The sequence below is a fragment of the Cololabis saira genome, chromosome 17, assembly GCF_033807715.1.
Source record: "Cololabis saira isolate AMF1-May2022 chromosome 17, fColSai1.1, whole genome shotgun sequence".
Lineage (NCBI taxonomy): Eukaryota > Metazoa > Chordata > Actinopteri > Beloniformes > Belonidae > Cololabis > Cololabis saira.
The window spans coordinates 4254040-4280658 of NC_084603.1; the positions used below are offsets into that span (position 1 = coordinate 4254040).

Genomic DNA, 26619 nt, shown 5'->3' on the forward strand with positions numbered 1-26619 from the left:
GTTCAGGTCATAAATCAATAGATCTGCTCTGTCAAAACACACCTACAAGCACATGAAATCTCCACACTGCACCCCTAAATCCTTTGTTCACTAAGCTGTAATAGCCCTAAGACCCAATCTCTCAGCTGCATCAAAGTCAAAGTGAGAATCAATAAAAACAGTGTTTCTTTTGCAGGGAATATCAAGGTCCTGACATGTGAATCCAGTCAGGAGGGAAAAGATGTTCTCACATTTTTTAGAACAACTAGTCTTTGTCCGGACTCCACTGAAGTTGTGCAGTGGCCTATATTCGGAGCTGTATTACTATCTTCACAATGATCTCTGGTTAATTAGCAGCTGAGTGGCACAATGATAAACAGAGGAGAGGAAAAGAGCGTTAGTGTTTCCAATTCACTTCCATAAATGTTCCAACAGATTTGTCATCTCCTTTAAAACGAGCTGTTCTCTGAAGGAAGCAGGTCAGCTGCAGGAATGACTTACTTCCTCTGTCTATGGCAAATCATAAAACCTATTCAGACTTAGAGAGAAAGAGACTTCCTGCAGTTGCTGTTTCCACCCTACAATAGTTTCCTAGATGGCATATCCAGGCTCAAAAACAGGATGGGTGCAATAAATCTTCCCAGGCAGGAACTTCTTCCTTTTCTGTACATCTGGACAAAGACAGAATAAGTCTAAAAAGTTAGATTTTCTCATATACACATACAGCAGATAAAAAGGTTATGCAAAGGATTTTAATTTATTCTATTATATGAAACAGCAAACAGTTTGTAACAAACTGTACGAATACTCACAAAACAAAAAGGGGGTAAATGCAATTAAACATAACAAGTAGCAACAAAGAACTTGAATTTTGTTTCAAAAAACAAACATTGATCTACTGAGATTCCTTATTGTATACATTTCTATTTCAGAATATGCAATTAAGAGTGTAGTACATATGGAATATTTTCCAGGCTCCATGATACACAAAAAGAGCACATACCTGCTTATGTTTGCATCAAACCTAAGTTATTTGTTAAAACCTTATATTTGAATGACTAAATCACACATTTAGTAAAAGAATAAAGAGAGGTAGAGATCCCGTAGCCTAAATGTAGAGGTGCAGCAGTTCGGAGGGGAGCGATGCGCCGCCTATACTGCACGTTTAATGGCTGGGGCTGAGCAGAGCGTCTTTTTATTGGATTATGGTGCTGTCAGTGTTCTCCTCCAGCCCTGAATACCGCGCCGGCGAGGAGGCATGAACACTGATAACGATAAGGCGCATACATCGCTGCTGGATACAGGAAGAAGACGCGGGGCTCACTTTGTTATGGTAAGACACAAACTGACCACATTTAATATCGAAGGTGTTTAGACTACGAGACAAAACCGAGCGATAGGAAGCTTGACCGGTCCCGTACAATGAAGCGCTCTTTGGTCTAATATGGTAGGAAGTTGGTAGCAGGTCAAAATTGAATAGTTTCTCTGCCTTAAGACGTATGAATACAAAAAAACATTTGTTCTCGATTTAACGTTTAAAAAAAACCCACTTCGTGTTCTCTTTTTATTAGAAGCAACTGATATAAACAGCATCACACCAAATGATTTGCATGTGCATCAGTCTATTTGTGTCAAAATATTGTTTTTTCTTGAAAACGCTGTAGAAAATAGCTCAACTATTGCTCTACTTGGATCTCTCCTGCACATTTACGCACGGAATTGTGTCCGCGGGCGCAGCTGCCAGTATCCTGCTATAGGTGCGATAATTGGATGCGAATCTCGGGACGATCAAACCAATTAGTGGACCTGCAATGAGGTTCTTTGTCCACTGAGGCAGTTTTTGCTCAGAGGGACCTAGGAGAGCTCATACAAAAGAGAAGAGAAATTTAGCCCATCTCTGACCCTTTTGGCCATTTTCCAGAGCAATAATGTGCAATAGCTGAATAATTCATTAAAATGGTGACAGCCTGGAATCATCGAAGTTATGGAAAATTTATACACCCATTGTTTTGTATTAATATGCATGAGACTGACCATCCAATATGCACATATTGTGTTGCCATTTTGCTTGGATGAGGGTACGAAAGAGATAGAGGTTACCAGAGGAGAGCTATAGAAAGCCAGGTGCACCTTTGCCTCAATTATAGACATACCTGAGACTTTCATGAAGATTAAACAACATTCACTATGATGAATTGAACATAAAGTACATGTAGGCTACTGAGTTAAAAAGAGAAGCAGTCTTGAAAACGTCACAAATCTTATACTTCTTGCTCATTTTGTTAAGCTGAATTGGCACCTCTGCTCCCAGAGATCACTTCTCAGTCAGACAGTATAGTGGACTGTCTGCTTCCCGGTTTTTGTGGTGGCCAGCACTGCACATGCAAGCAGTTTTTCTTCTGTTTTTCACCCATAAGTAACTCCTGCTTAAGCTGCAAGAAATACAAAAAAGAAAAAAGAAAAGAAAAATCACTGTGTAACAGAGATTGGTCTTTTTTTGTTGTTTATTTTTTTACCCTAAAAGTTTGTTCTTATGTGTTGCAAAGAAGGCTTTCATTATCAACACTGAATTATTATGAACAAATGAGCATGTGGTGTATCAGAACTTATTTAAGAAATGGTTCTTATATAAGTTGCATATTTCTGCTGAACTTCCCCTTTTTAATCTTGTGACCAACACTGCAGCTAAATATGTCATCTCAAGTCGTAGCCATTTAAAACAACTCTGAAGTAAAGTATACAACAAAGTTTTCAAGCCTTTCAGTGCTGTCAGACTGCAAGACTGACTTTAAACAATAAAGTAGCTGTTTAATGTCCCATCCGTGACTGGAGCACCAAGTCTAAAGATCACAGTGAAGTCAGTATGTAGCACAATGCAGACACTAGGTGTCACCATCATGCCATCGTCATTAATGTACTCTCCTTACCTGCTTCTGTTAAATTCAGAATCATGCTAATAATCAAACTCATATTTACTTTTATGGTCAATTTACAATCCAATCAACCTGATAGATTATTCTAGATTGTGAAAGGAAGCTGTAGTATTTGGATGCAACCCACACAAGCATGGGGACAACTTCCAAATCCACATAAAAACAGCCAAGACTGGGACTCAAACTGGAAACTTTCTTGCTGTACGGCGACAGTATTGACCAACTCACCGCTGTGCTGTCTTGCCAGCAACATGGTGAAACGCATCAAATGCAGCTGTTAAAGAAGTTCTTAATATATATGGTTCATGCTCACAGTTAATATCTGAATATATGCGCACTCACTTAATATAATATATAGTTTTATAGCAGATTAAAACATCACAAATCTATGTAATCACATGCACCTTTGCATTCATACTCACCAGAGTTATTATAGTTAATAACAACTAAAACTAAAGCTGAAACTAACAGTGAAAAGATAATCCTGTTAACTAAAGTTTTTTTATGATATCAAAATTAGATAAACACTAGAATTAACATTGGAAAGCTAACTGAAAATTAGAATTGCAGTTCAACTAGTACATTTTTATCTTATTTTTTTGTGCCTAGTTTTTTTATGTCTGACATCCAATTATTTTTTGCACTGCACTCTGACTACCAGTTTCTTTTTACCTTAGATACTTCATTTTTCGAATTACTCAAAGGAAATAATCAACAATCTACTTATGCATGTGTTAAACAAGTTAAAACTGAACTGAAAAAAAGGTTAAAAAAAAACACAATTATTACAATTGATACATGCATACACTTTAATAAATGCAATCTGCATATATTAAACACACAAACACACACATAAAAAGAGACTTCAATTAATTTCAATTCAATTTTATCTATAGCATCCATCACAATAGGATTTGTCTCTAGGTGTCTTCCAGAGACCCAGGACATGATCCCTGAGAAATTATTGCATAAACAATGGTAGGTTAAAACTCCCCTAGTGACAGAAAAACCTTAAGCCAAACAGTGGCAAGGAAAAACTCCCGTTTAGGACGGAAGAAACCTTGAGCAGGACCTGACTCATAAGGGGGGACCATGCTGCCGAAGGCCAGCCGGGCAGAGCAGGAAAAGAAAGAACAGTCGGAGAGAATGAAGAACAGAGAGAGGAGACACAGACACAATGGTGTACTACAGGGATGACTATATAAACAGGTTTAGACAGCTTAAGCTTCTGTCTTGGTTTCCTTAACTTCAGTATTGTATAAACAGTCACTCAAATGAAACTTACTGCTTTTTACCTGTTCATATTGTCTTGTGCAATACTGTGCTGCCTCATAACTCTGATTTTTTGCTATGTCAGCTCTTGCACATGGTAGCAAGTTATAAAGTGGATGTTGTTTATTTGCCATCTCTTTGAACAGCTGAATGACTGTATTCTGTGCTTTGTACTCCGAAGAGATGGAGGTGCAGTGGTGTTTGCAGCCTCAGTCCTGAAGACTCTTTGTTAAATCCTCTTGAGCAGCCGAACTAAGCTTTTTTTGGATCCCTCTCAAAATACACTTCCTGACCACTGCAGAAAAGTCTGTGGCAAAAGCTTTCCAGGAGTATGCCATGTCTGATTAGCTTGTTAGACACTGGCTGTTTGCTGGACTTGTTTTCTACTAAGAACCAGAGGAGCCCATTATGGCGGGCTCCCTCCTTAGTTCAGTATCCTTGAGTCCATAGATTTTTCTCTTTTGACCAACACATTGTGTAATTCCGCCTATTTATCCATTTGCTGTAGTTCCATTAGCACTCACCTGCCACTGTCAATATTTGTTAAGGGAGTGGCTTGAGATAAGTGACTGTCTCACACCAGCACAAACCATCTAACGTCCGGGTTGAGGCTCATGCGCAACAAATATTAGTTTTCTCCCATGTCAAAATGTCCAACTTTAGGGAAAAATAGAGCTGTTTACAGCCTGGTTCAAAAAGACATTTTGATTTCCCAACCATGATGACTCTGTGGGGGGTGCATTTTTTTGTACCACGTCAGGAGAGTTTATATAAACCAGGGTTCTCAAGTTTTGAACTTGGAGATTTGGTTTTGTTTTTCTTTTGGGGGGAAGGCACGGAAGAATGTCTCCCTCCCAGTGTCCCATAGACCCAGCTTCTTCAGACAGAACTAATTTGATTATATCAAATGCACAGTTTTATTTATTCTACAATAAAGCAAAACACCATAGTGGCATGGTCTCTTCACAATATTCATGCTTAGTGATGTATAATAATAATAAAAAATAAAAATAATAACAAAGCAAAATGAGCCCCTTCAACAACAGTGGTCTCATTCTGCTCTAAACAAACAAACAAAAAAATTTAATTAAGAAAAACAAATTTAACTATAAATAAGCCCCTTGAACGGTGGTGGTTATTCGGCCCCTGTTTTTGTGTCTGAGTGTGTGCGTGTGTATAAGAGTGATGTGTGTTATGCATTCACGCTCGAAGCTGAAACCCAGACATCACCCAGCAACAAAATACTCTATTTTCTGATTGGCTGAGAGATTCTATTTTCTGATTGGCTGATAGATTCTATTTTCTGATTGGCTGAGAGATTCTATTTTCTGATTGGCTAATTGGCTGGTAACTCCAGGCAACTGCTCTGAGTCGAGAGCTTAGTGTTCGGTAAGAGAATGGTCTGTTCCTTACGTTGTAAGAAACACGGGCTGTTGGAGTTACTGTGTGGTGAAGTTCATTCCTCAGCGTGAAAATGCCATGTGTGGCATGTGAACTTGTTGAAATGCGTGAGACTTGAGAGCCCTCTATAAAGCAACACATTTCTTTCTTTAATAATAGATTGTCGGCTCAGCCAATTGCTGGCCGTTATTACTTTCTCATCCTTAATAGTCATGCTACCGCGCTTAGTAAAGCAACCAGCTATCTGTATTAACCCAGCATTGGCTAAATGTGAATGTCATTTTTGATTTTGCCGTGAAGTCAACATGTCAAACAGTATATCCCCCGGTAAACTTCTGCTGGCAGCTCTGCAGATATTTTTGCAGGGTTTGGCTGAAGGAGCTGCGAGGAACGTTAATTTTGATTGATGTGCGGTGGTTGTGTTCCTGTTGCACCCTGTATGAAGAAAAACCATACAGTTTTCAAAACAGCTCTTCAGAAACCAGTGGATCAAGAGACCAAAGGCTTTGTCCGTTGTTATATATTCAGTCTATCTCACAAGGCAATTGCAGGTACCCTCTGCCTTCTTACAGTGACATTGATGTCAATCCAGAGTTGCATACTTATTAGGGAACTTACAGAGTACTATTGTGACAAAACGTCACAGGGAAAATTTTTACATATAGTTCTATGGTAAATAGCATAAGCACCATCATAATTTTACATGCTTCTCTGAGGCTTATTACAAATTGCAGGGCCTTGACCCATCATTGTGAACTGTACTCTCGAGTGGGATGGCCTTCTTTGTCCACCAAGAGATTGGCTCACTGGTACACTTTTATTTACAGTACAAGGCCATGCTTGGACTACTGCCCTCTTACATTTGTAACTTGATCACACGGAGAAGTGTTGATTCTTATGATTTTCGTTCAAGCAATAATCTGTTGCTCACTGTTCCATGTGCCCGCATTGAGTTGGGAATGAGGGCTTTTGTCTTTTCTGCATGGAACCTGTTGCAAAAGGACTTGAGACTACGGGAACTTATCTAATTGAATGACTTTAAATCCAGACTGAGAGCACGTGAGACAGCCTCCTTAACCTGTAACTGTTTTATCTAGTTTATGTGGAATTTTACTTTTTTGAAAGTATAACTTTTTGCTGCTTCTTGGCCAGGACTCACTTGAAAAAGAGGTGTTTAATTTCAACAGGACATTCCTGGTTAAATAAAGTTTAAATAAAAAAACAGTTGATAATTATTTTGTCTGTACTGACATTTCCACATGGCTACAGTTAGTGCTTTAAAAGTCCATTACATCGTTAAAAAAGGTTGTGACATGGTCAAGAAAAAGCCAATGGAAGTCCAACAAAGGTAATACATTTTTTATCACATAAAAAATAATAATGACTGATGTTTGATAGAGTTTTTGCTTGTCACATACTGATGCATGCCCAAGAGCTTGATGCTTTAACTCACGTCGCTTCCACAAATCATCATTTTTACAGTGTCTTTTGAGTTACTAAGGGGACGTGACACAGTGGTCCACATGTCCACTGTGTTAGTTGTTTCCAAGTTGTTTCCAAGTGACCACTGTGCTTGTCTTTTGTTGGTGCTTACTGCAGCCAGTATTTAAGTTACTTCTGCAGAAAGATAACAGGCAATAGTCAGCAGTAGAGTAGTTCCCTGTACATCGATGAGTGCAGATAAAGATCAGTGAAAACTAATGAAAAGGGCTCTTCTGTCACTATGAGGTGAAGTTTGAATGAGACTACGATGCTGGATATCTTTTTCAGATTAGATCAAACTTTTTGATTTATTTCTACACTGGCAGTTTAATATACAGTCAAATAAAAAAAAACACTATGCACTGTTAATTTAGCTGGAATTAAAGTAAGAACGTGAAGATGTAGGAATGTAAAATAAATCAAGAAACAAGCTTAGTCCCTTAATTAGCTTTTTAAAGAGGGTTTTTCTCTCACATGCGCCGCAGTAATATAAAGTTTATCTTCGGTTAGAACCTTTGTGCCCCCATTACACGTGACTCATATTTGACTTTCACTTTACTGCTTACCGTACTCACTGAGTTCACTGATAAAGAACCAGGCGTGAAAAGCCCCCTGTCCCAGCCGCTGGCAAAGCTGCACTTAACTTTCACTTTCCATTTTACTTGGATTTGCTCATGTGTGGGAATGGGATCACAAAACAGTTTTGCAAGAGTTCACATTAGCGTTGAGTGATTTCTGAATAAGAACAAAACAGGCTGGTACACGCTTTAGTCATTTACATAACTACCACTCTGGTGAAGTATGAAGCGTGAGTATCTAGATGTCTTATCTCCCATCTTTCAGTGTTATGAGAAGCGTGTTTATCAGCTAACATGAACCATATATTTTCAGGTAGTTTGATTAAGCTGGAAAATACTGTTGTGTAGTCCATAAAAATACAAAACATTTTACTTAATTAAGTGCCATTAGAAAAACAGCACACACTTGCTTCTGCTATAGCTGTTAGATACAATATTTATACTCATATTCTTAAAGTGGAATGTGTTTGTTTTTTGCCTCCTACAAACTTACATCCTGTAGTTTATTAACTAAAGCCGAGGCTAAGGTCTCATTGACCTCTCCCGTCCTGCCAAGGAAGAACTCATCCTCCCTTTCCTTTGATTATGAGGCCATATCAAAGGCTTGAGCCTAAAAAAAACACACAACCACAGTATTGTTCTTTTATATTTATTTAAAAAAACATTGTATAAGAAACTCCCATATTCATATAAAAATAAATAACCAACCAAGTCTTTTGTGACTTTTCCAGCTGCTTATACAGAACCAGTTAGGTGCACATAAACAATACATTTAACAACGCCTAGATACAAAATCTGTCAGTATTTATGACAAGCCTCCCGGGCTTGGTTTTTAACAAATCAGTCATATTTGCACAAGAAAAAGTAAAGCCCCCTACTGCTGCCCTGCAAACAGATTTACTGTACACCTCATGCGAAAACTCAGTGAAGTACGTCGGAGTTTGACATTTGTTGACTGAGTTGTACTTATGTGTTGCTTTCTTTGTAGCCACTGATAGACTGAAGTTACATCAGTCTGCAGTGCAGCAAGAATCAGTCTGTAGACGCTCCTCTCCATGAATGGACTTTCAGCTGCTTAACTATTGTGAGTCTGATGAGGATGCTTTCTGGCTCCGGACGCGTCTCCTCTGTTGTGGCCGCTGACGCCGACCACCATTCCTTCTTCTCTTCCTCTTCAGACACAGTTTGACATCACGATTCAGCTTAGTGCTTCTAAAAATGAAAAAGCGGGACAGCCAGTTTAGATGCAAAAATGAAAGAATATCGACGTAACATGCAATCTCTAAGCCTGTAATTTGTGTATATTGTTAAATGTAATCTTTATATAGAACAATCACATTTAAAAGATTGGTCTGCATGACAAAATTTGTGGATTGTTATGTTTGGCAGTCGTAAATGACACTCCTTGCTGTTTCCCAAGCAGTAAAAGCTGCAGAAATGAAAGAAAAAAAAATTGCACAACTGGGTTCTTTGTTATCACAAGAACTGGTTTGGTAAGGAATTGCGTTATTTTGTAGTGGTTTATTCTGTTGGCATATTTAAGTTGAATATTGCATACTGCCATTGCTTCAAATTGAAACTTGAAATTGTTTCCATAACTATATGTTGGCTTTTCTTATGAAACATTTGCAGATGTAACATTTCTGGGTTTTTTGCTACTGTGCCTGCTCGTCATGTTTGTGTTTCAATTAATTTACTAAATTAGTCAGTCAGTAAGTGTTGTTGGCCAAAACTCACCTATTCCAGCATCGAATGAGCTGTTTGCCCATCGGCCCCTCCGGATTCAGACAGACACTCTCATCGTTCCTCTCCAGTTTGACTCTGAAAAGCACAAATTAAACAAGATATTGAGTTCAACTCATCTTTGCACGCGTGTGTTTGTATATGTGTGGATGGTTCCATGTGTGTCTGCAGCACCTGGTACTCACATGACTGTGACATTGCTACAGCCCGGGCTCTTTGGGTAGACCGTGAGCTCTTTCAGTTGTCCCCTGACACCTGGCCGCGTCGCTGGACACAAACATCTTCCTGGGACAAACGTGCTGTCTGACTCCCTCACTGCACCAACACAACAACACGATTAGAGGTTAATTCAATAAAGCATATCACGAGCAGAGGCATATTTAACACATGCTCACATGCTTGAGATAAGAGAAAACAGCAAAGCCGGACGTTAACAGAAGCATTGATAGTCTATAGACTCTTACCTCTGGTCAGGAGACAGCAGAAGCTTAAGAAAGCGAGCTGACGGATGAACTGGGGACTGAACTTCATGCTGCTGACAAGCTGAGCGTTTGCACTAAGCTTCTGATCCACATGTGGCTGTTTTATACTGATGCTCCTCCCCCACCAGTCAGAGCTGGGTTTTCCATACCAGGAAATTCCCCCAATCTACCTTCCCTTCTCAAACTCAGGATACACATATGATGGTGCAGGGATCAGGGACAGCATTCCTCTAGATTTATCATTCACTGCTTGAAATCTTAAAAGACTGTGAGTGATATCTCCCTTCCTTTCTGTCGAGCACGGCAAGCATCACACATAAACTTTTTTTTTCCTAAAAGGAAACAACACAGATAAACGATGATTATCACATTATCCCAAATGATTTATTATCTGTCTGCAGTAACAGGAGCTATCTTTGAATATGACACTGCTCCTCAGGCTTTGTCAGCTTTGCTTAAACACAATACTTCAGTCACTGCTGGCTCAGTGTCAACAGCCCCATGTGACTTCCCCGAACTCCTCTTCCCTGCACTTAACTCCGGAGCAGTGACCCATAGCTTTACTTTAAACCAACAAAAAACATGAATTCCAACTTTATAGTATATATAATAAATATTTTGCTAGACATGTCTAATGGCTTTTTTCATTGCCTTTTGATGCATATGACCTCTCTTGAATAATTAAATTATTTGTAACTGGTCATTAATATTTATATAGACTCAGTCATTATTTAAGTTTATGAGCTTTATTTGTTTCAGCTTCTGCAACAGCTGGTGCTCGAGTCAGAATGAGTGGCCATCAGACCTACGTGAAGCTCAATGAAGATAAGATCATTTCAAAGTAAGTTCAGTCGCACGGAGAGTAGGAATAATAATGAAATAAAGTCAAGGGGGGCGATTTCATGCATTTCATTTTATCAATGCTTTAATTGTCTGCGAACTGTGGGAACTAATCCGACCTTTGTGTTCACATTCAGGTCTGACATCCTGTCGCTTCTGAGGACCTACAACTGTTACCACGAAGGGAAAAACTTCCAGCTCAGGACTCGTGAGGTAAGGAAAGCTGAGGAAAAGCAAATGGTGACGGTGCTGTTGGAAATAATAAAGCAAACAGGACACTTGGTGCGCTCACACACATTCCAAAGAACAGTAAAAAAGCTGAGACCAGATTGGTTTCTGTGCGGGCAGTTGTGAGGCCAGACCTGCGATTCCTGGGTTGTTTTCCAACATGGTAAATGTCTGGTAACCCACAAAAAGCCCCCTTTTCCCTCAAATTGAGCGAGGAAGGAGAGGGTGAGTCTCACATTTCAATCCTAAGAGTTGGCATAGAAAAACACTTCCATCATAAGCCTTTTCTTTTTGCCAGGGTTATGTTATTTGTCAGATAATCATTCTATGGGTTTCATGGTCAGGACTTCCCCTATGTGTTCACCAGCAGGTTTTTGACACATATGTTTGTCTGTGTGTGTCTTACGAAGGGCAGGGCAGAGTGGTCAAGATGTGTCCCTCATTTCATTCCCCAAAGTAGACCCATTACATCCGACTCACTACATTGTCACATTGTGGGAAAATCCCATGCAGCTGCAAGCTTCAGATATATAGAGAGAAAGTATGGATGTCATAATATCGGTCTAATATTAACCAAAAAGGACTCAAAAGCTTACGTCCCTAAAAGGGTGAATGTTGATATCCAGAGCGAAGATATTAAACAGATCTGTGTTCTTTTTATCTAAAATGACTCAGCGCATTGTGAGGGATCACAGGATACACAGGACACAGTGCATGGCTCTGTAAGAGGCTGTCCCAAGTCTTTTAATGTGGAGACAGTGTGTCATCGTAGAACTATGCCAAAGAGAAAAAAAAGAAAGTAAAACTTGGTTTATGTAATTCAACCAAAACATGCTTCACTTTAAACTTCAGCTGTATTTTTCCAGCACAATAGCTGTAATAAGAGACTACTGTGTTTTTTCTGTATTACTGACTTACCCTTCATCTGTCCATTAAGAACAATTGTGTTTAAGTGTGGCTTTTTATATAAGTAGTAGCCGGACAGGTGACAAAAGATAGATAAAAAATAAGTACTGCTTATGATATCTATTTTTTCAAAACAAGAGTTTGACAGATATAGATGTAAATCTTTATATGTTGCACATGTACTGCATGTAAGTGCCTTAAATTTACATAGCTAATTGTATTTTTCATGATTTTGTCAGGACAAAGTGGATGCTATATTAATCTAATAACAGTGATTGGTGGGTCTGAAATTTAAAATAGAGGCATGTAGACTATCTTTGCAGAAAACAGAGTCTTAGGGTATGATTAATGTAGAAGTGCTTCACAATTCATGAGTAATCCTCACATAACTAAGTATGATGCTTAGCGTCAACTATTTCTGTTTGTGCAATTTTCATATTTGTTCTTAGTTCAGTTTAGATACATTCATTTGCACGTGTTCCTGAGTGGAAACTATACAAATAATGATAAGTGTATATTCCACGTAACTCACATTTATTATTATTTTGAAAGTTATTTCATTGATAAGTTTGAATCTGAATAAATTATTCATCGGTGTCAAGATACCCGTTTATGTCGAAGATGGACTGTATATACAGCAAGTGGCAAAGTTATCCCAGCCCGAGGTCCAGCTGCATCCCATCTGCTGAAGACTGACTCATTAGATATTTTGTGGATATGAGGGACAAAACATTACATAGCAGTGGCATTCTTGGGTTTGACGGTGGCCTAAGATAAACATCTGGAAATTCCTAATGGACATTTCTAGAAAAAATATGTTGACTGTGTGAATGAGTTTAGATATAACAATGATGACTTGCGTCATCATTCTTAAACAGAATGTGATTATACTTGTCTAATGAAAAACAGTTCTGTGTGGAAAAAGAAGACACTGATTGTCTCTGTAGAACGCTTATATTGCTTAGACATTTAAATCATAAATACCTTCTGCAGGTGTACCGGTAGTCAGGTGATGTTTGTTAGTCATGTCTAAAGGACATGTCAGGTGATTTCACTTTGTGGTTCTATGTGAACCATTCGAAGAGAAAACAAGCTTGGACATGTATGTTTTCTCACACAATATCTGCCCTAACTGTAATAGTATAATTGCTGCTGATTTCTGTCCTGCATCCTCCAATGGCTTCTCTCGTTGCAAGAATCTGGTGCCAGGGCAGAAAATCCTTCATGTGAAGGTGCAATTCGGCTTAGTAGATCAATTTAGATATGCAGCAAACTTCAAATTAATACGGCTGTCTTTAAATATTCGAACCAGACCATAGCATGATATTTGATTAATCAAACACCTCCTTTCCAAACTTTGTGAACTTTCTTCCAACTCTTAACTAAATTGTAAACTGTAAATCAGTTTCAGACTGATTAGGTTCCAATACTGTTTGTTTGTTTTTCTGTAATGACATTCATGACATGACACAGTAAATTCTGTTGTACCAATATCATAACTAGAAAACGGGCTTCTAATTATTAAATGGAACAATCCACAGGACTAGGACGGTAGGATGGTAATCCCTTGTAATCAATTTAAATCCCCTTTGCCTAACACAGAGCAGTTTGATGGCATCTGTTTTTATATTGGTTCCGGTGGCATTCTCGGTTTATTTGCAGTCCTATTTTTATTTTTGGTGCATTTTTTATTTTATGTGTAGACATCACAGCACACCTGAAAAAGACAGCTTTTTCTTAAATGCTTGCGCTATTTAAATGGGATTGAAAAGCATTTTACATTCAAACATAGGTTTCTAAAAGTTATTCATAAAATTATGAGTTGCAGTCAAAAGGGTCGTTTCGGTTCAATAACATCAGGCGTGGTTGAATGTTTGCTCCGGCCTGCCACCGGTGGAAACCATATATCATCTTTCAAACATTTTGCACTCTCTACTGGCTGTGTTTGGTAATATTTGGTTCAAACTACACCACTAGATGGCAATGTAACGTTGAGAATCACGGGTGTTGAAGGGAAATCCTATTGTTCATTTATGCAGTTGCAGTGGAAAATTAAGTAATTAAATAATATTCTTATCAGCAAATCTTACAATGATAAAAGGTACTTGTAATTAAATAATAGTATGGTTTAATTTGCCTCTGTGGAAATCTTTCCATTGCTTCTTATTCTGTTTAAAAGAATGTCTTATTGAAAATGTAGGCTACTGAAATCATTAATATATTTCAAGTGACTGCATGTTCTTTAACCCTAATTGGTGCATTGAATGGCTTCTTATTATTTAAACAACTTTTCCAGAAGACACATCCTGTGGTCATAGAAAATATGTTACTCGGTTTTAAGATGGGTCAAATTCTTTGTCTGCTTCAAGTAAACAAAAAACTAATGAGATTTTTGAATGTACTAAATTGGATTAAGAACTGTAAATATACATTATTAATACCTGGAAGGACACTTTTCTAGGAAGGAATCCAGCAAAAAAAAGTCTAATTAAGGAAAAATCAGTCAGTAAGTCATTGTTTAATGGTGACAGTAAAAGCATTTCAGCAACCACAATGTGAGACTAATTCAACGTATAGCTCTAAACATAAGTTTAGCCTTACGACAAATGGTGCTAATCAAATAAAAAGTCACCACTTGTAAGGGAGCACTGAAAAAAAGTAATGTTATCCTATGAGTACGGAGTGGTAGGTATCAGTTTAAGAAAACCAGCAGATGGAGTCAAATTCTCATCATTGTGCAAGTCTTTTTGAGGCACTGTTATAATCAGGGGTCGCTTCAGTTGATCAAGTCAAGGTTCAGCATTGTTGTGTGTGGAAAATACAAGGTCAGCTGACAACCTTAGCATACTAAGTGGCCGTGTTATTACATTAGCAGAATCATTATTTCCTAATGGTGTGTGTATATTCCAAGATGATAATTCATCAGGATCAAGTTTTGTAAAAGCGGTTGAAAAAGCGTTACACATCATTTTCAGGCACGGATTAGCCACCAGATCATAACATTATTGAGATTGTTTACAATGTGCTGGAGAAGACTTGACGCTGCAGCGAGACTCACCTGTCAACAAAACAAGCTTTTGGCAAAAGAAAAAAAAAGACTGATGCACCTTTAGAAATAAATAAATGTTGTGGCATTGCATATGATTTGCAACATATGTGTTGTGATCAAATGTAAAGATGGTCCAACCATTTACTTAGTGTAGTATCATACTATTTCCAAAGATGTTTTATTTAGGTTTGTTTTTTTGTTGAACTTGTTTGTCAAATGAGACAGTGTAGTTACTGTATGTTTTTGTTGTTTGATAGTAAAGGTGGGATAAAGCACAACTATTTTAAGACTCTCTTGATAATAATGCTGCAATAAAATCTATACTTTAAATAGAAGCACAAAGTATCCACATCAAAAAAGATAATCATGATTTTAGATTTTTAATTGTTGACTAAGTCATTATTTTAGAATGAAATCATATTAATCATATTGGTATACTTAAAAATGTTGTATTATCTTGTACCGCTGGTTAATAATGAGCTAATTGTCAACTGCGGTCTAAAGATAAGAGAAGCCTGTTTGCTATCTAAAACTGTAAAATAATAATAATAATAATAATAATAATAATAATAATAATAATAATAATAATAATAATAATAATAATAATAATAATAATGTAATAATATAATAATGTATCACAGGTTCCTTTAGCCTCTGAAAATTCCCATACCAATAATAATTAATAAATAATACTAGATGTATCATATTTGATACATGAATTCCTGAGACCTCTGTACCAACCACATTATAATGATTAAATAAAAAAGTGGTATACAATTTAAAATGAATTAATAAAATTATCCAATGTATTCATAATGATACAAAAAAGTATTATTATTTAGAAACTGTTAATAGGTTAAGATGTAATTTAGTTAGTTTTTTTATTTCAATATATAATGAACACTTCAAATAAAAAATATAGGATTTCTGCCTATTTTTTTGTCAAGATTTAAAGGGGTTCAATGTCTTTAAAATAAAAACAGAAATGGTTTGTCAGATTTACATGTTTTGGTTCACCCCAAAATACATCATCAGTAGGGTAAAACTAACCCGTCTCATGATGGTCTAACATCAACAGAACAGAAAACAAAATGTATTTCTTATGCCGGTTTCCAGATTTAAGGATCCTCAGTTCTTCTGCAATAGTAGTTGTGAAAAATCAAATGCATAGACATGTCATGTATCTTTGGCATTTTATTAAAAACTCCATCATCTACATCTTAGAAAAAAAATGACAAAATTATGTAAACATGTAGACCTGAGTCTTTAGTGCATAAAAAATAAATACTGCTCTTTTCTCATGAGCCATATGGTGATTTAGTCTTTGTTCAGGAACACACAAAAAGCGCTTCCTCGTGAGGTTCCTCGGCCTTGCTTCCTTATTCCACCAAAGTACCCACAGGGCTTCCCACAACAAGTGAAGTGTTGCTCATCAAGCCATGATCTGTCCAAACAGCCAGTCTACGGGGTCTTGACCCCTGCAGTTTTGTTCTCTGCTCATCTTGATGGAAAAATCCTCTGAGCTGTTTACATTCAGACCTGATGAAGATCTGGAAGTCCTTAGCGTGCGGGGAGATGCACGAGTGACTGAGACTGAGAGCTTCATCTGAGCTTTTGAGAGCTGCCGCAGTCTGGGTGACTTATGGAGCCTGACGGGGCCGTGGCTCGGCACCTCAACGGGGCTCGCAAGGGCCTGGATGCTGCTCATGTAGTCCTCTTGAGACTGGGAGCTCAGGCTAGACTGGGAGGATGAGGGATGGATAGGCAAGTCCTCAAGCGTCTCAGTAATGGTGGGTAAGAGAGGCAGGGACAGCAACCGCCTGCGTTTCATTCTGCAGAAAAACATAATAGAACAGTATCGTTAGACTTTGACTTTCATGTTGTGTCACATTTTGTTAGTACAAATACATTATTGTATATTATACAACCTATTACGGTGCAAAAATTCATTTAAAATCATCTTTTGGAAATTGATGAAATGTACATTTTCTGTAGGAAGGAATAGAAGCAATAAAAGAGGAAAAAGAAAAATGAATTGTCCTCACCTTTGACGTTTTAAATGCAGGTCTGAACACAGAGATAAACAGAGGGATGGCTGTGAAGCTGAAGTCTGAGACGGAGTGTGAGAGGGCTGGAGCACGTTCCGAAGCTTTATAGAGGCAGACGTGCAGCACTGATTAACCACCCTCTCCAAAAATAGCTTTGCTGACCTAACTCGCATGTGTGTGAATCCGAGCGAGCGTGCATGTGAGGGTGTGTTCATGCCTGCTCAGGAAGCTCAGGAGTGGCAGGTTGGCGGGGTCCAGCGGTGCAGCTGCGCTCAGTGTTTACATTTCAGAAACAATGAAGCCTTGTGCAAATCTTTTCTCTGCTGATTCTTGCTTTTTTGTACTTTTATTTTCTTTTTAAATCACTTTTCAGTCTAATAATTTGTAAATCTGTATTAGCAGTGTTTCAACAGGTGACATATCACTGCTGACCCTCTTCTTGGCCCCAGTGTTGTACTATGACAGCCCTGTTGGAATTATGAAATGTAAAAATGTGATTACCACAAGTGATACATTTAAACTGAATCGTCCACAGTGTAAGCTCATGAAAGGCATATGTTGATGGGCTGAGAAAGCCTGAAAAATGAATTTCACCACTGCAACAGCATGTTGATAAACATCTTCAAATCTGTGGCTAATTGAGCAAACTGAGGTCCTCATGTGTCCTCAGAGGACTCGAGCCCTGCAGCACTGGGAGACTTTTACATGACTGGCATACAGTCTTTAATGAAGCTCTGACTGATTAATAAAGGCCTCCTTAAAACCTTTATGCATCATCTATCTTAATACTTATGTATTACAATATACATTTTATTTTTTCTGTAGGGTTTTTCAAGTTTGAGCTCATTGTGCTTTCATTGGGATTTTTTTTAAGTTGTTTCTTGATGTTTCCAGTTATTCGGATTACATTTCTTAGAATTTAATTCATTAAAAATGCTTTAAGGCCAAAACCAAACTAATCTCAAACCGGATCTCCTGAACAGACTGGCTATTAAGATCTAAAGAGTTTCTCTCTTGTCTGTTTTATGTTGCAGTTTAGATCACCATCAATAAATGATTAAGACTTTTTCCATCTGCAAATTCTTTTTTAACAGTTGCTGGGTTAGTGAACTGGTTACAAATCAAGAGGTTTTCAAGTGCTTTCTGTATCATAGTTCACAGTTGTGGTATGTTGCTGTTTATTTTAATGAGGCCAGCTTATGTAGGTGCAGTGCTACTATAAATATTTTGACTGATTGCGAATTCCAAGCGTAGCTCTTCGGGGAGAAATTTTTACCATACTTGGTCCTTTTACATGTTGTGTTACTCTTAGCTTTAGAAATAAATTAAATCAGTTTTTTTTCCTTTGCACTAACATCAGAGAAAACCCAGTAACCATTTTCTTCTAAATTTAGAGCTTCAGTTTTGGAAAATCAAATTCCTCCCTTTGCGCCTACGTGACCCCCATCAGTTGCAGCTCTCCCCACTGCTGCGTTCTCAGACATGACTTCACCCTTGTAATGTGGGAAAAAAAAGAAAAAAAGAGGGTGGGTCCAACCCAACAGAGTTTCTCCAAGATGGAACAGTTCACCTCACTGCTGTGTGCGACTATTCCTGCACGTACACCTGATATTGAGCCGCCGTGGCAGGCAGCCAGCAGGATATCCTCCCTGAATACGACTGCTGATCATTATTGTTCTGTGGCTTTGTGTTTGTAGGAGGATGGAGAGTTCATCCTGGAGGGGCTGCTGAACATTTACTGGGGTCTACGCCGACCAATAAGACTTCAGATGTATGATGACAATGAACGGTTCCGTCTGAGCAGGTAACAACCTCACGGCTCAACAAACTGCTGCTGTTATGACAACACCGTTGAGGGGAATGTCTTGCACTGTAGCAGAGGAAGTCTAAAGCCAAAAAATGTGAACGAAACCTCTATTTCTTTTATTCTTATTTTTTAATGAAAAGTAAAATTGAGAAAAGAAAAGAAATAATGTTTTTAATCAACATTAAATGCTATACAGCCACAGTTATTTTCTGTAAATTATATAGGCTACAGTGGTTTGGATATTTTTCTTTATTATTTTAATGTTCATATTTCATACTTTGCCTTACTGATTGTTTAATCTGCATCAAGATGATCTGACCTGCTCTGTGCTGAATGTTACTTTACTGTAACACCACTAAAACAAGTCGGTCCAAACAATGGCCTTCAGCTCCATCTCACCTATGACCATATTTTATAAAGACTTCCTTTTCCTCTCCTCTTCAACAATTCAAGCGGTTTCTTTCTACTAAATTCCATGTGTTGAAATGAAAGAACCTAAAAAAACAGTTTGTCATTTTTGTCAGTCTCACTTTTAATATACATTGCTATGCATTTTTGATTTATGACAACAGCACCCAAAATGTCCTGTCTTAAAAGTCTTTCAGTCTTAAAAAATCTATTATTTAAATACAGAGTGAAATTTTGGAGAGAAAAAAAAAAAGATTTTCTCACATCTTACTTTGAATAGCTAAATAATCTGGTTAATTAAGAAAATTAAAAGGCTATTTGAAACTAAGGATAAATTATTTGAAACTGTGAGCTAGCAAGCGGAGCTAATATTCTTATTGTGGTAATTCATCTGCAACTGATCGATATCAATATTCAATTCTATTCTAATCCATATTCTTTTGGAGAATAGGCAAATAAGCTCTGTGTCATATTGAACTGTTCTTTTAGATCTGTGCCCATCTGATGACCACATACAGGCTTTCAGTCATGTGTCAGCTCCAGGAAAAGCTCTTAAATGAACTTTGAGTTGAGACATTTTTAGAAATATTAAGCCTCAGTGAACATATTTTTCCTCTGTCCTCTTCAGAATCGATAGATCTGCTGTGGCCGAGCAGGCATCCGCAGAGTCCAACAATAACTCCCTGAGCAAAGAGCCCGAAGCATCTGGTAGGCTTAAACACGTGCAGGGATTCTCACACACACCTGTAGGATTACTCACACACACTAACAATCTTAAAGGCTGAGATTACAGCTCCACGAGTTCTTATTTTAGAACATCTAGTGGATGGCCTGTTCACGTGCAGCAGGATCTTTACATATCAGCCAGATCAGATTGCCAGCACTATAAATAAGCAGTTAGTCACCGCCCTAACAATAGCCTTTGTAAGCCGTTTCATCGGTTGCTCCTTCTTGACCACAGACAAACAACTGCACCAATTTTCTTTGTACCATTCATTTTTCTTGCCTCATTTATAAAAATATTCAGTTTTTATTTCAGTGACATATGTTTGAATATATGATTTAAATTCAAATATAAAAAAGTAAATATTCAAGTTCACGTTACTACTAAAAGTCACATTAGGTGGTGTTGAGCCATCACTCTTATATACATGTTTCATAGATTTCATCCACCACTTGTTTGTTGGTGGAGAGATCTCAGTTTACGTCGATGTTGTTGCCTTTTTGACTTAAACAAAGGATTTGCTTCCATGGACTGATCCTAACTTTAAAGTTAAAAATAAAAAACAAAGAAATTACATTTTGAAACTCTAAATAAAGAATTTGGAAAGCATTTTTATTGTTTTAAGTCCATCATCATCATCATCAACTTTATTTATATAGCGCTTTTCATGCATCTTTAAAAATGCAACACAAAGTGCTTTACCTAAAACGTTAAACAAGCATAAAACTCCATCAGTGATGTTAATCATATCATAAATAAATTAAATCGTGAGTGTCTGTCCTTGTTTCTTTCCCAGTGTATGCAATTTCATGTCCAGTTGATATTGGACATTTAATCCGTTTCAGAAGTGTATTCCAATCTAAAAAGTTTTTAAGCAAATGCACACACAACACAATCCGACAAATATGTGAAGAGAGGTGTGTTCTCATCCGTGTGCTCCCCTGAGGTGGCGACGCAGGCGGTCAGGAGGAAGAGGACTCCCCTCAGCTGCTGAGGACCAGGAGTGATGCTTCCTTCATGAGAGTTCAGAGGAGGTCCAACACACACACTGCAAGAGACTTGCAGCGCTTGCGTACACACAGGTTCTCAATCAACGGTCACTTCTACAACCACAAGGTACAATAAACAGAACGCACGAGCGGGCGGACACATTAATGCATCCCCTTGTTGACATATCTCCAGGTGCAGAGGGGCGGGGGGCTTCCTTTGACTGTACTTCAGTTTTGACAATAGCCTGTTGCACTGAGCGCCTTCATTAGTTTCTTCTGGAAAGGACGTGTGTAAATATTAATCTTGAACATATTCCAGCTCCAGATGGAGAGATTTCCTTTTTTGTTATATACTTCCTGGGCAAAATGTGCAAGGTGTTCAATGCCAGGAATACCCTGTCATGTCTAGGACTGTACGAAAAGCTCTTTACTAATACAGCATGTACTGTACAGAGGAGGCCTCATCTATATTTTGCTAAGTGTGTGTTTTTTCTCCCTTGCCTCCAGACATCTGTATTCACTCCAGCATATGGTTCAGTCACTAATGTACGGGTTAACAGCTCCATGACGACTGGACAAGTCCTCCACCTGCTGCTCCATAAGTTCAGGGTAGGCAGCATACAGCGGTCGCACTTCATGGGGCATTTTATCCAAAGTTAAAGCTATAATAACTCATTTATATTTGTTTCTGTCAAGGTGGAGAACAAGTATGAAGAGTTTGTCCTTTATATGGTGCATGAGTCTGGTGGTAAGTCTTAACTTTTGTCATGGATTTGTAACCAGAGGTTTTTTACGTTTGTATAGATATGAATGTTTTCTCTTTTACTATGGACTTGTAGAGAGAGCCCGGCTGAGGGACGGGGAACACCCACTGGTGACTCGTGTGCTTTATGGACCGTGTGAGAAAATCTCCAAGATCTTCATCACGGAGGCCGACCTGGGAGAGGAAGTCACATATGACGTGAGTTTGGGCTTCAAGCCACAACTCTCTCCGTTCTTTCTTCTTGCTCACTATAAGTGACTTTTTTTTTTAAGTTCTCAATCAGTGGTAGCTGTCGCTGTCAGTTAAACAGAGTAGAAAAGATTAAAATGTTGCTCCCCAAATGAGTTACATATGTCCAGGTTCATGTACTCCCAATATAAGGTTTTCAAAAAGCACTCCGTAATTGTGACTTCTGGTGAATGTAGGTGGAAAAAGTTTAAACACTGTAATGAGATTTAGTTGAAACTTTTTAAATACATTTTAGTGTAGTGTATGCACATTGTAAAATATCAAACAGTGCTTTGTTTAACCTTCTAAGATAGAGATAGAGATGAAATGCTTTTCCTTTCATTTCTTCTGTTTGGACAAAGAAAACATTTCAATTATCTTTTTTTAAGCTAAGGGACGTTTTCAGAATTTCTGAATAAATCATCTGAGAAATTGATCAGTAAAATAAATAAATACATGTAACAGTTCAGCTCCACCTTCAATAGTTCGAACAGAGAATTTTTTTTATTGTTTTGCATTTATATCATTATAAGCATCATTAAGAGTCACTTTAGGACAAATGCCAGTGAATAACTTGTAAATGGGTATTTGTAAATTGTTTTTTCAGTGCTTTTGCTTCAGCAAAGCCTCTGAATTTTTATTCCACCACTGAAAATTGAGATATGAAATCTTGAGACTGACTGAACCACAAGTGTTGCTCCCACAGACTTTGGGGGGGATCACGTAAATGTGGAAGCAGTGCTTCAAAACCGGGTACAAAACACGAGTAAAACCAATCAATCCTGGTGAAATATATTGAACAGTGAAGTAGAAATACCATGCTTCACAGAATTTTACTTTTAGTCACATTCCACCTTTGTTTGTCCAACTTGTTAATATGGGCATTCTTAAAGATACTGTTTTCATTTTATTTAAGGCGTATATACAGCAATCATAAATGTAGCAGTCACGTGCTTTAAAAAAAAAAAAGAAAAAGAAAATGCACTGCTGCATCTGCTTACAAACAAATGTCATTCACAACACACACGTGCAACAATAGCGTGACCTTATGAGAGATAGCAGGTTTAAATTTAGCAACCTGAGGAAAGATATCCTGTTTTGGGACGGATGTAACAATAAGTTAGGAGGTCTGAGTGATATAAATAAAACAGCAATATTGCTTGAAAGGTTTTGTCAATAATAGATCATCTCAGCCCGGTTACAGAGGAGTTTTAAACTTTAAAGCAGCTTACCAACCGCGTGGACATGAAAAGACAGTTTCTAACGTTTTTATGGAACATTAAGAGAATATATAAAAATGTTTTACTTTGCAATAAACATAGTCTTACAGCATGTTTATTTTTATTCATGTTAAAGATATTTTTAGCACACTTACATTAAACAGTCATTGGCAGAACAATTAAAACTCTTAAATCTTGCAGTTCGGCAGTTTAGTCCTTCCTTTATTTATTTATATATTTAATACTTTTTCCTTAGATGAAGAGCTGAGGTTTGGATTTGGTTTTGGTTAAGATGCCTGTGCATTGTCATGAAATGAGGAGAGGAATACCTTACTGTGTTTATATTTTTCTCCATAGGTTGCCCAGTACATTAAGTTTGAGATCCCAGTTTTAGATAGCTTTGTAAAGAAACTCCAAGAGGAAGAAGAGCGTGAAATAATCAAACTGACTAAAAAGTAAGTCAAGAGTCTCAGCAAAAAGGCTTGCTTAACTAACCGTTTCATTTGATTATGTGAAGCTAATATGTGTGTCTCCTGCCACAATTATGGTATTAAAATTGCTTCTGGCCGTCAATGAGCACAGTGTTTAACTGAAATGCTCATCACCCATCGCTGTTTGAGAGCTTTTGTAATCATTCGGCTCATGTGACTGAGATTTCACTCCCTAACCCTGTATGCACTTATTACTCTGGCTGTGGTTTCATAACTTCAGAACTTAGATTATTAGCTTTTGATCTTGAATTAAGGTCAGAGCGAGGACAGGTTTAGATAAATTTTATATTAAATCTCCAGGAAATTAATGTTGGCAAATGTAATTAACCCATTACAACTTCAGGCTGCGGTCAGAAATACTTTCTGAAACTGGATTTTTTTTTTTCAAGAAAAAAAGTAGAAGTAAAAAGTATTTGCAGGTTTAAAACAGTTGCTTTTGTGTTAAATAATTGGCTTTGCCTTACATTTATTGAAAAATATAAGATTTATTTTAAGATTTTAAGATTTATGTCTTAAGTGTGAACAAATGTCTTGAGCGTCTCAGACAGGCTCAACTAGAAATAGTCAAAGTTTTGTTTTTCACCTGGATTTAATAAAACTAAGAAAACAAACACATCTTGTCCTTAAAAAACTCATATTATATTCATTTCCAGGTTTGAAATTATATTTTAGAAAAATTATTGGAAAGTGGATCTTTACTGTTAATAAAAAGCATGTTTTTATATTCCTAAGCATGCATTTAGTCACTATCTGGCATACCTTGACTGGCTGCTTCACGCTGGTTAAAATGATTTTTTTGTAATAGATAATATTTCCTCAGTTCATGGTATTAGGGTTTGTAACTTATCTGCACACAATTACAATATACCTATATGAAAGTATTATAATTTTTTGAATTCCCTGCGTATTTAGTGCGTTGTGCCATCACCAATGCAACATAGTTTTAGTGTTGGGCATAGTGTATATCTTTGTTTTCATTTTACTTCCAAAGAGTTGGCATGCAAATTAGAGCTAACATCAAACTGGGAGTAGGGGGTGTTCTGCTGGTTTTAAAATATGTTCTACTTATGTCATAACATCCAACAATGAGCTTTGAAAATAAGTCACAGAAACAATGAAATACATGCAAGTTTGAGTTTGTGTGTTTTTGTATGAGTGTGATGGCGTGTGTCATGTTTAATGAAGTGCGTTTTTCTGTTGTTGTTTTTTTTTTTTTACCTCTACAGGTACAGTGCTCTGAAGTCTATGATAGTACATCAGCTTGAAGGCAGCCCTCACACCAGTGACAGAGTATGAGTGGATGCATGAGCTGATCATGCATGTAGGTGTGTGTGTGAAAGCGTGGGTGGGCGTAACACTAACGATTGTTGAGTTACTGTGGGAACAATATTCCAACCGCTGTAGAGAATGTAAATGTTTGCAATGTGCCTCTACTTTAGAGCAACATACTACCACCATTTTGTATAATCTGTTTTTTTATAAACTAGTATTATGGTATTGTTAGAGTTTTGATATCTGATTTTAATATATTCACATTTTGTATGAATACTCCTTCTGTACATATTAATATTTATATAAAAAAGCTTTTGGGAAACATTGTTTCTGATTTATACCTGTTCATGCAATAAACCATTTTTACTGTTACTTTTATGCTGAATCTCTGTTGACACAGGACATGATATCCTCTGCCAGTTTCCCACCCCCCAATCCACCCAGACAGCACTGCTGAAACCGAAAAGCCAGTTTATTATTTCCTCTGCTTCCATGGTCTGAGCAAAGATTAGCATTGTTCTCCTGAGCAACCCTCCGTACCAGCTTGTTCCCAAGCTTGTGTGTGTGTGTGTCTTATCATTCTATCATTACACAATGGAGGTATCCTGAGAGAGGGTCTGTTCCTTTTTCCCACAGTTTCACAAACAGACTGTTGTAGTATTTGACAACCTAACCTTGACCATAAAACACTGACCTATAATTATATGTCCTGCACTGTCATTTTATTATTCAATGATAATCACATCCTATTTAACCCACAGAGACTTATATTGTCAAACTGCGAAAGATTATGCTCTTTAGCAAAGTGGCAAGTCCATGATAATGAGAAGTTGTTGTTTTTATTAAAGGTACAGAGCAGTGACACTACAGCACTACTATGCAGAAATATTACAGTGTAACAATAACCTTTGCAACTATCTCAGGGCTGAGAATTAAAGTCTTTACAAATATATAGCTCATGACTTACCTGAAGACAACAATGCTCACAGTCTGAACAGTCTTGAATTGTGATAAGAAGCTATAGGCAAACAGGGGTTTTCCTGCTTTTTTGCCTTCCAAAACAACTCAACCTTCAAATGTTATAGTCATGCAAATGCTTCATTGTACATTTTTACATTGCATAACTGTTTATTTTGGGATGAACTTTGTAATTTATTTCTGAGACTCTGACACGATTGTTTGGGTTCCTAGATGAGAGGCTGAATACCTGTCAGTGTAGCATCACGCTGATGTAGACTCTCGGGCATCCAGGTCATGGTGACTCGAAAAAATTGTCTTCCTTTTCTTTTGTTCTTGAAGACATTTCACCATCCATCCAGAAAGCATCCTCAATTCAGATCTCTTGTTTCAAGCGTCTGAGAGTTAGTACTGCTATGCTTATGTTATTGTTTTAAGACGCTGATCCTATGCAGTGATTATCGTAGCATTGCTATGTTTTTAAAATGCAAGTGCAAAAAGTGGCTCCTATTTTGTCAAAAATGTCACCACCTAGAATATATTCACTTTATTTAAACACTAGACATTCTGAAATGTGCAATGAAGTTTCCATTTTTTTATTTGCATCTAAATATAAAATGCAGGAGTGTTTAAAAGCACAACTACAAGAACCAATTTAAAGCCTGTAGAACAGCAGTTCTGACTGCCCTTGTTCATCCACTGTATCACTGAGCCACGTTTCAGTAGAGTTACTTTTTAGCAGTCTGTGATGACATTGCTGACTTGAAAAATAGAAAAATATTCAGATTTCTCAGTTTTTTACTGAACGATTTGTTCAGA

At 37.5% G+C, this 26619-nt stretch overlaps 2 protein-coding genes across 3 annotated transcripts; one reads left to right on the forward strand and one right to left on the reverse strand.

Annotated features, from left to right (window-relative positions):
* Positions 1-1185: 1185 nt before the first annotated feature.
* On the forward strand, positions 1186-25215 carry rassf4a (Ras association domain family member 4a). 2 transcript variants are annotated; one of them, XM_061745404.1, is made up of 11 exons: positions 1186-1312; positions 10630-10711; positions 10848-10923; positions 18639-18745; positions 19785-19864; positions 20827-20996; positions 21377-21478; positions 21566-21617; positions 21709-21830; positions 23438-23535; positions 24798-25215. In XM_061745404.1, the coding sequence occupies exons 2-11, from the start codon at positions 10659-10661 to the stop codon at positions 24865-24867; spliced, it is 930 nt and encodes a 309-aa protein (XP_061601388.1). In that variant the 5' UTR covers positions 1186-1312; positions 10630-10658; the 3' UTR covers positions 24868-25215. The 2 variants fall into 2 exon arrangements, with proteins under 2 accessions (XP_061601388.1, XP_061601389.1); XM_061745405.1 differs by having other exon boundaries at positions 20839-20996.
* LOC133463511 (C-X-C motif chemokine 9-like) lies at positions 8281-9982 on the reverse strand. Its single transcript, XM_061745080.1, has 4 exons — positions 9853-9982; positions 9574-9703; positions 9383-9466; positions 8281-8857 (listed from the first exon to the last, which is right to left on the reverse strand). Exons 1-4 carry the CDS (start codon positions 9917-9919, stop codon positions 8725-8727), a joined length of 414 nt encoding a protein of 137 aa, XP_061601064.1. The 5' UTR covers positions 9920-9982; the 3' UTR covers positions 8281-8724.
* Positions 25216-26619: the final 1404 nt, after the last annotated feature.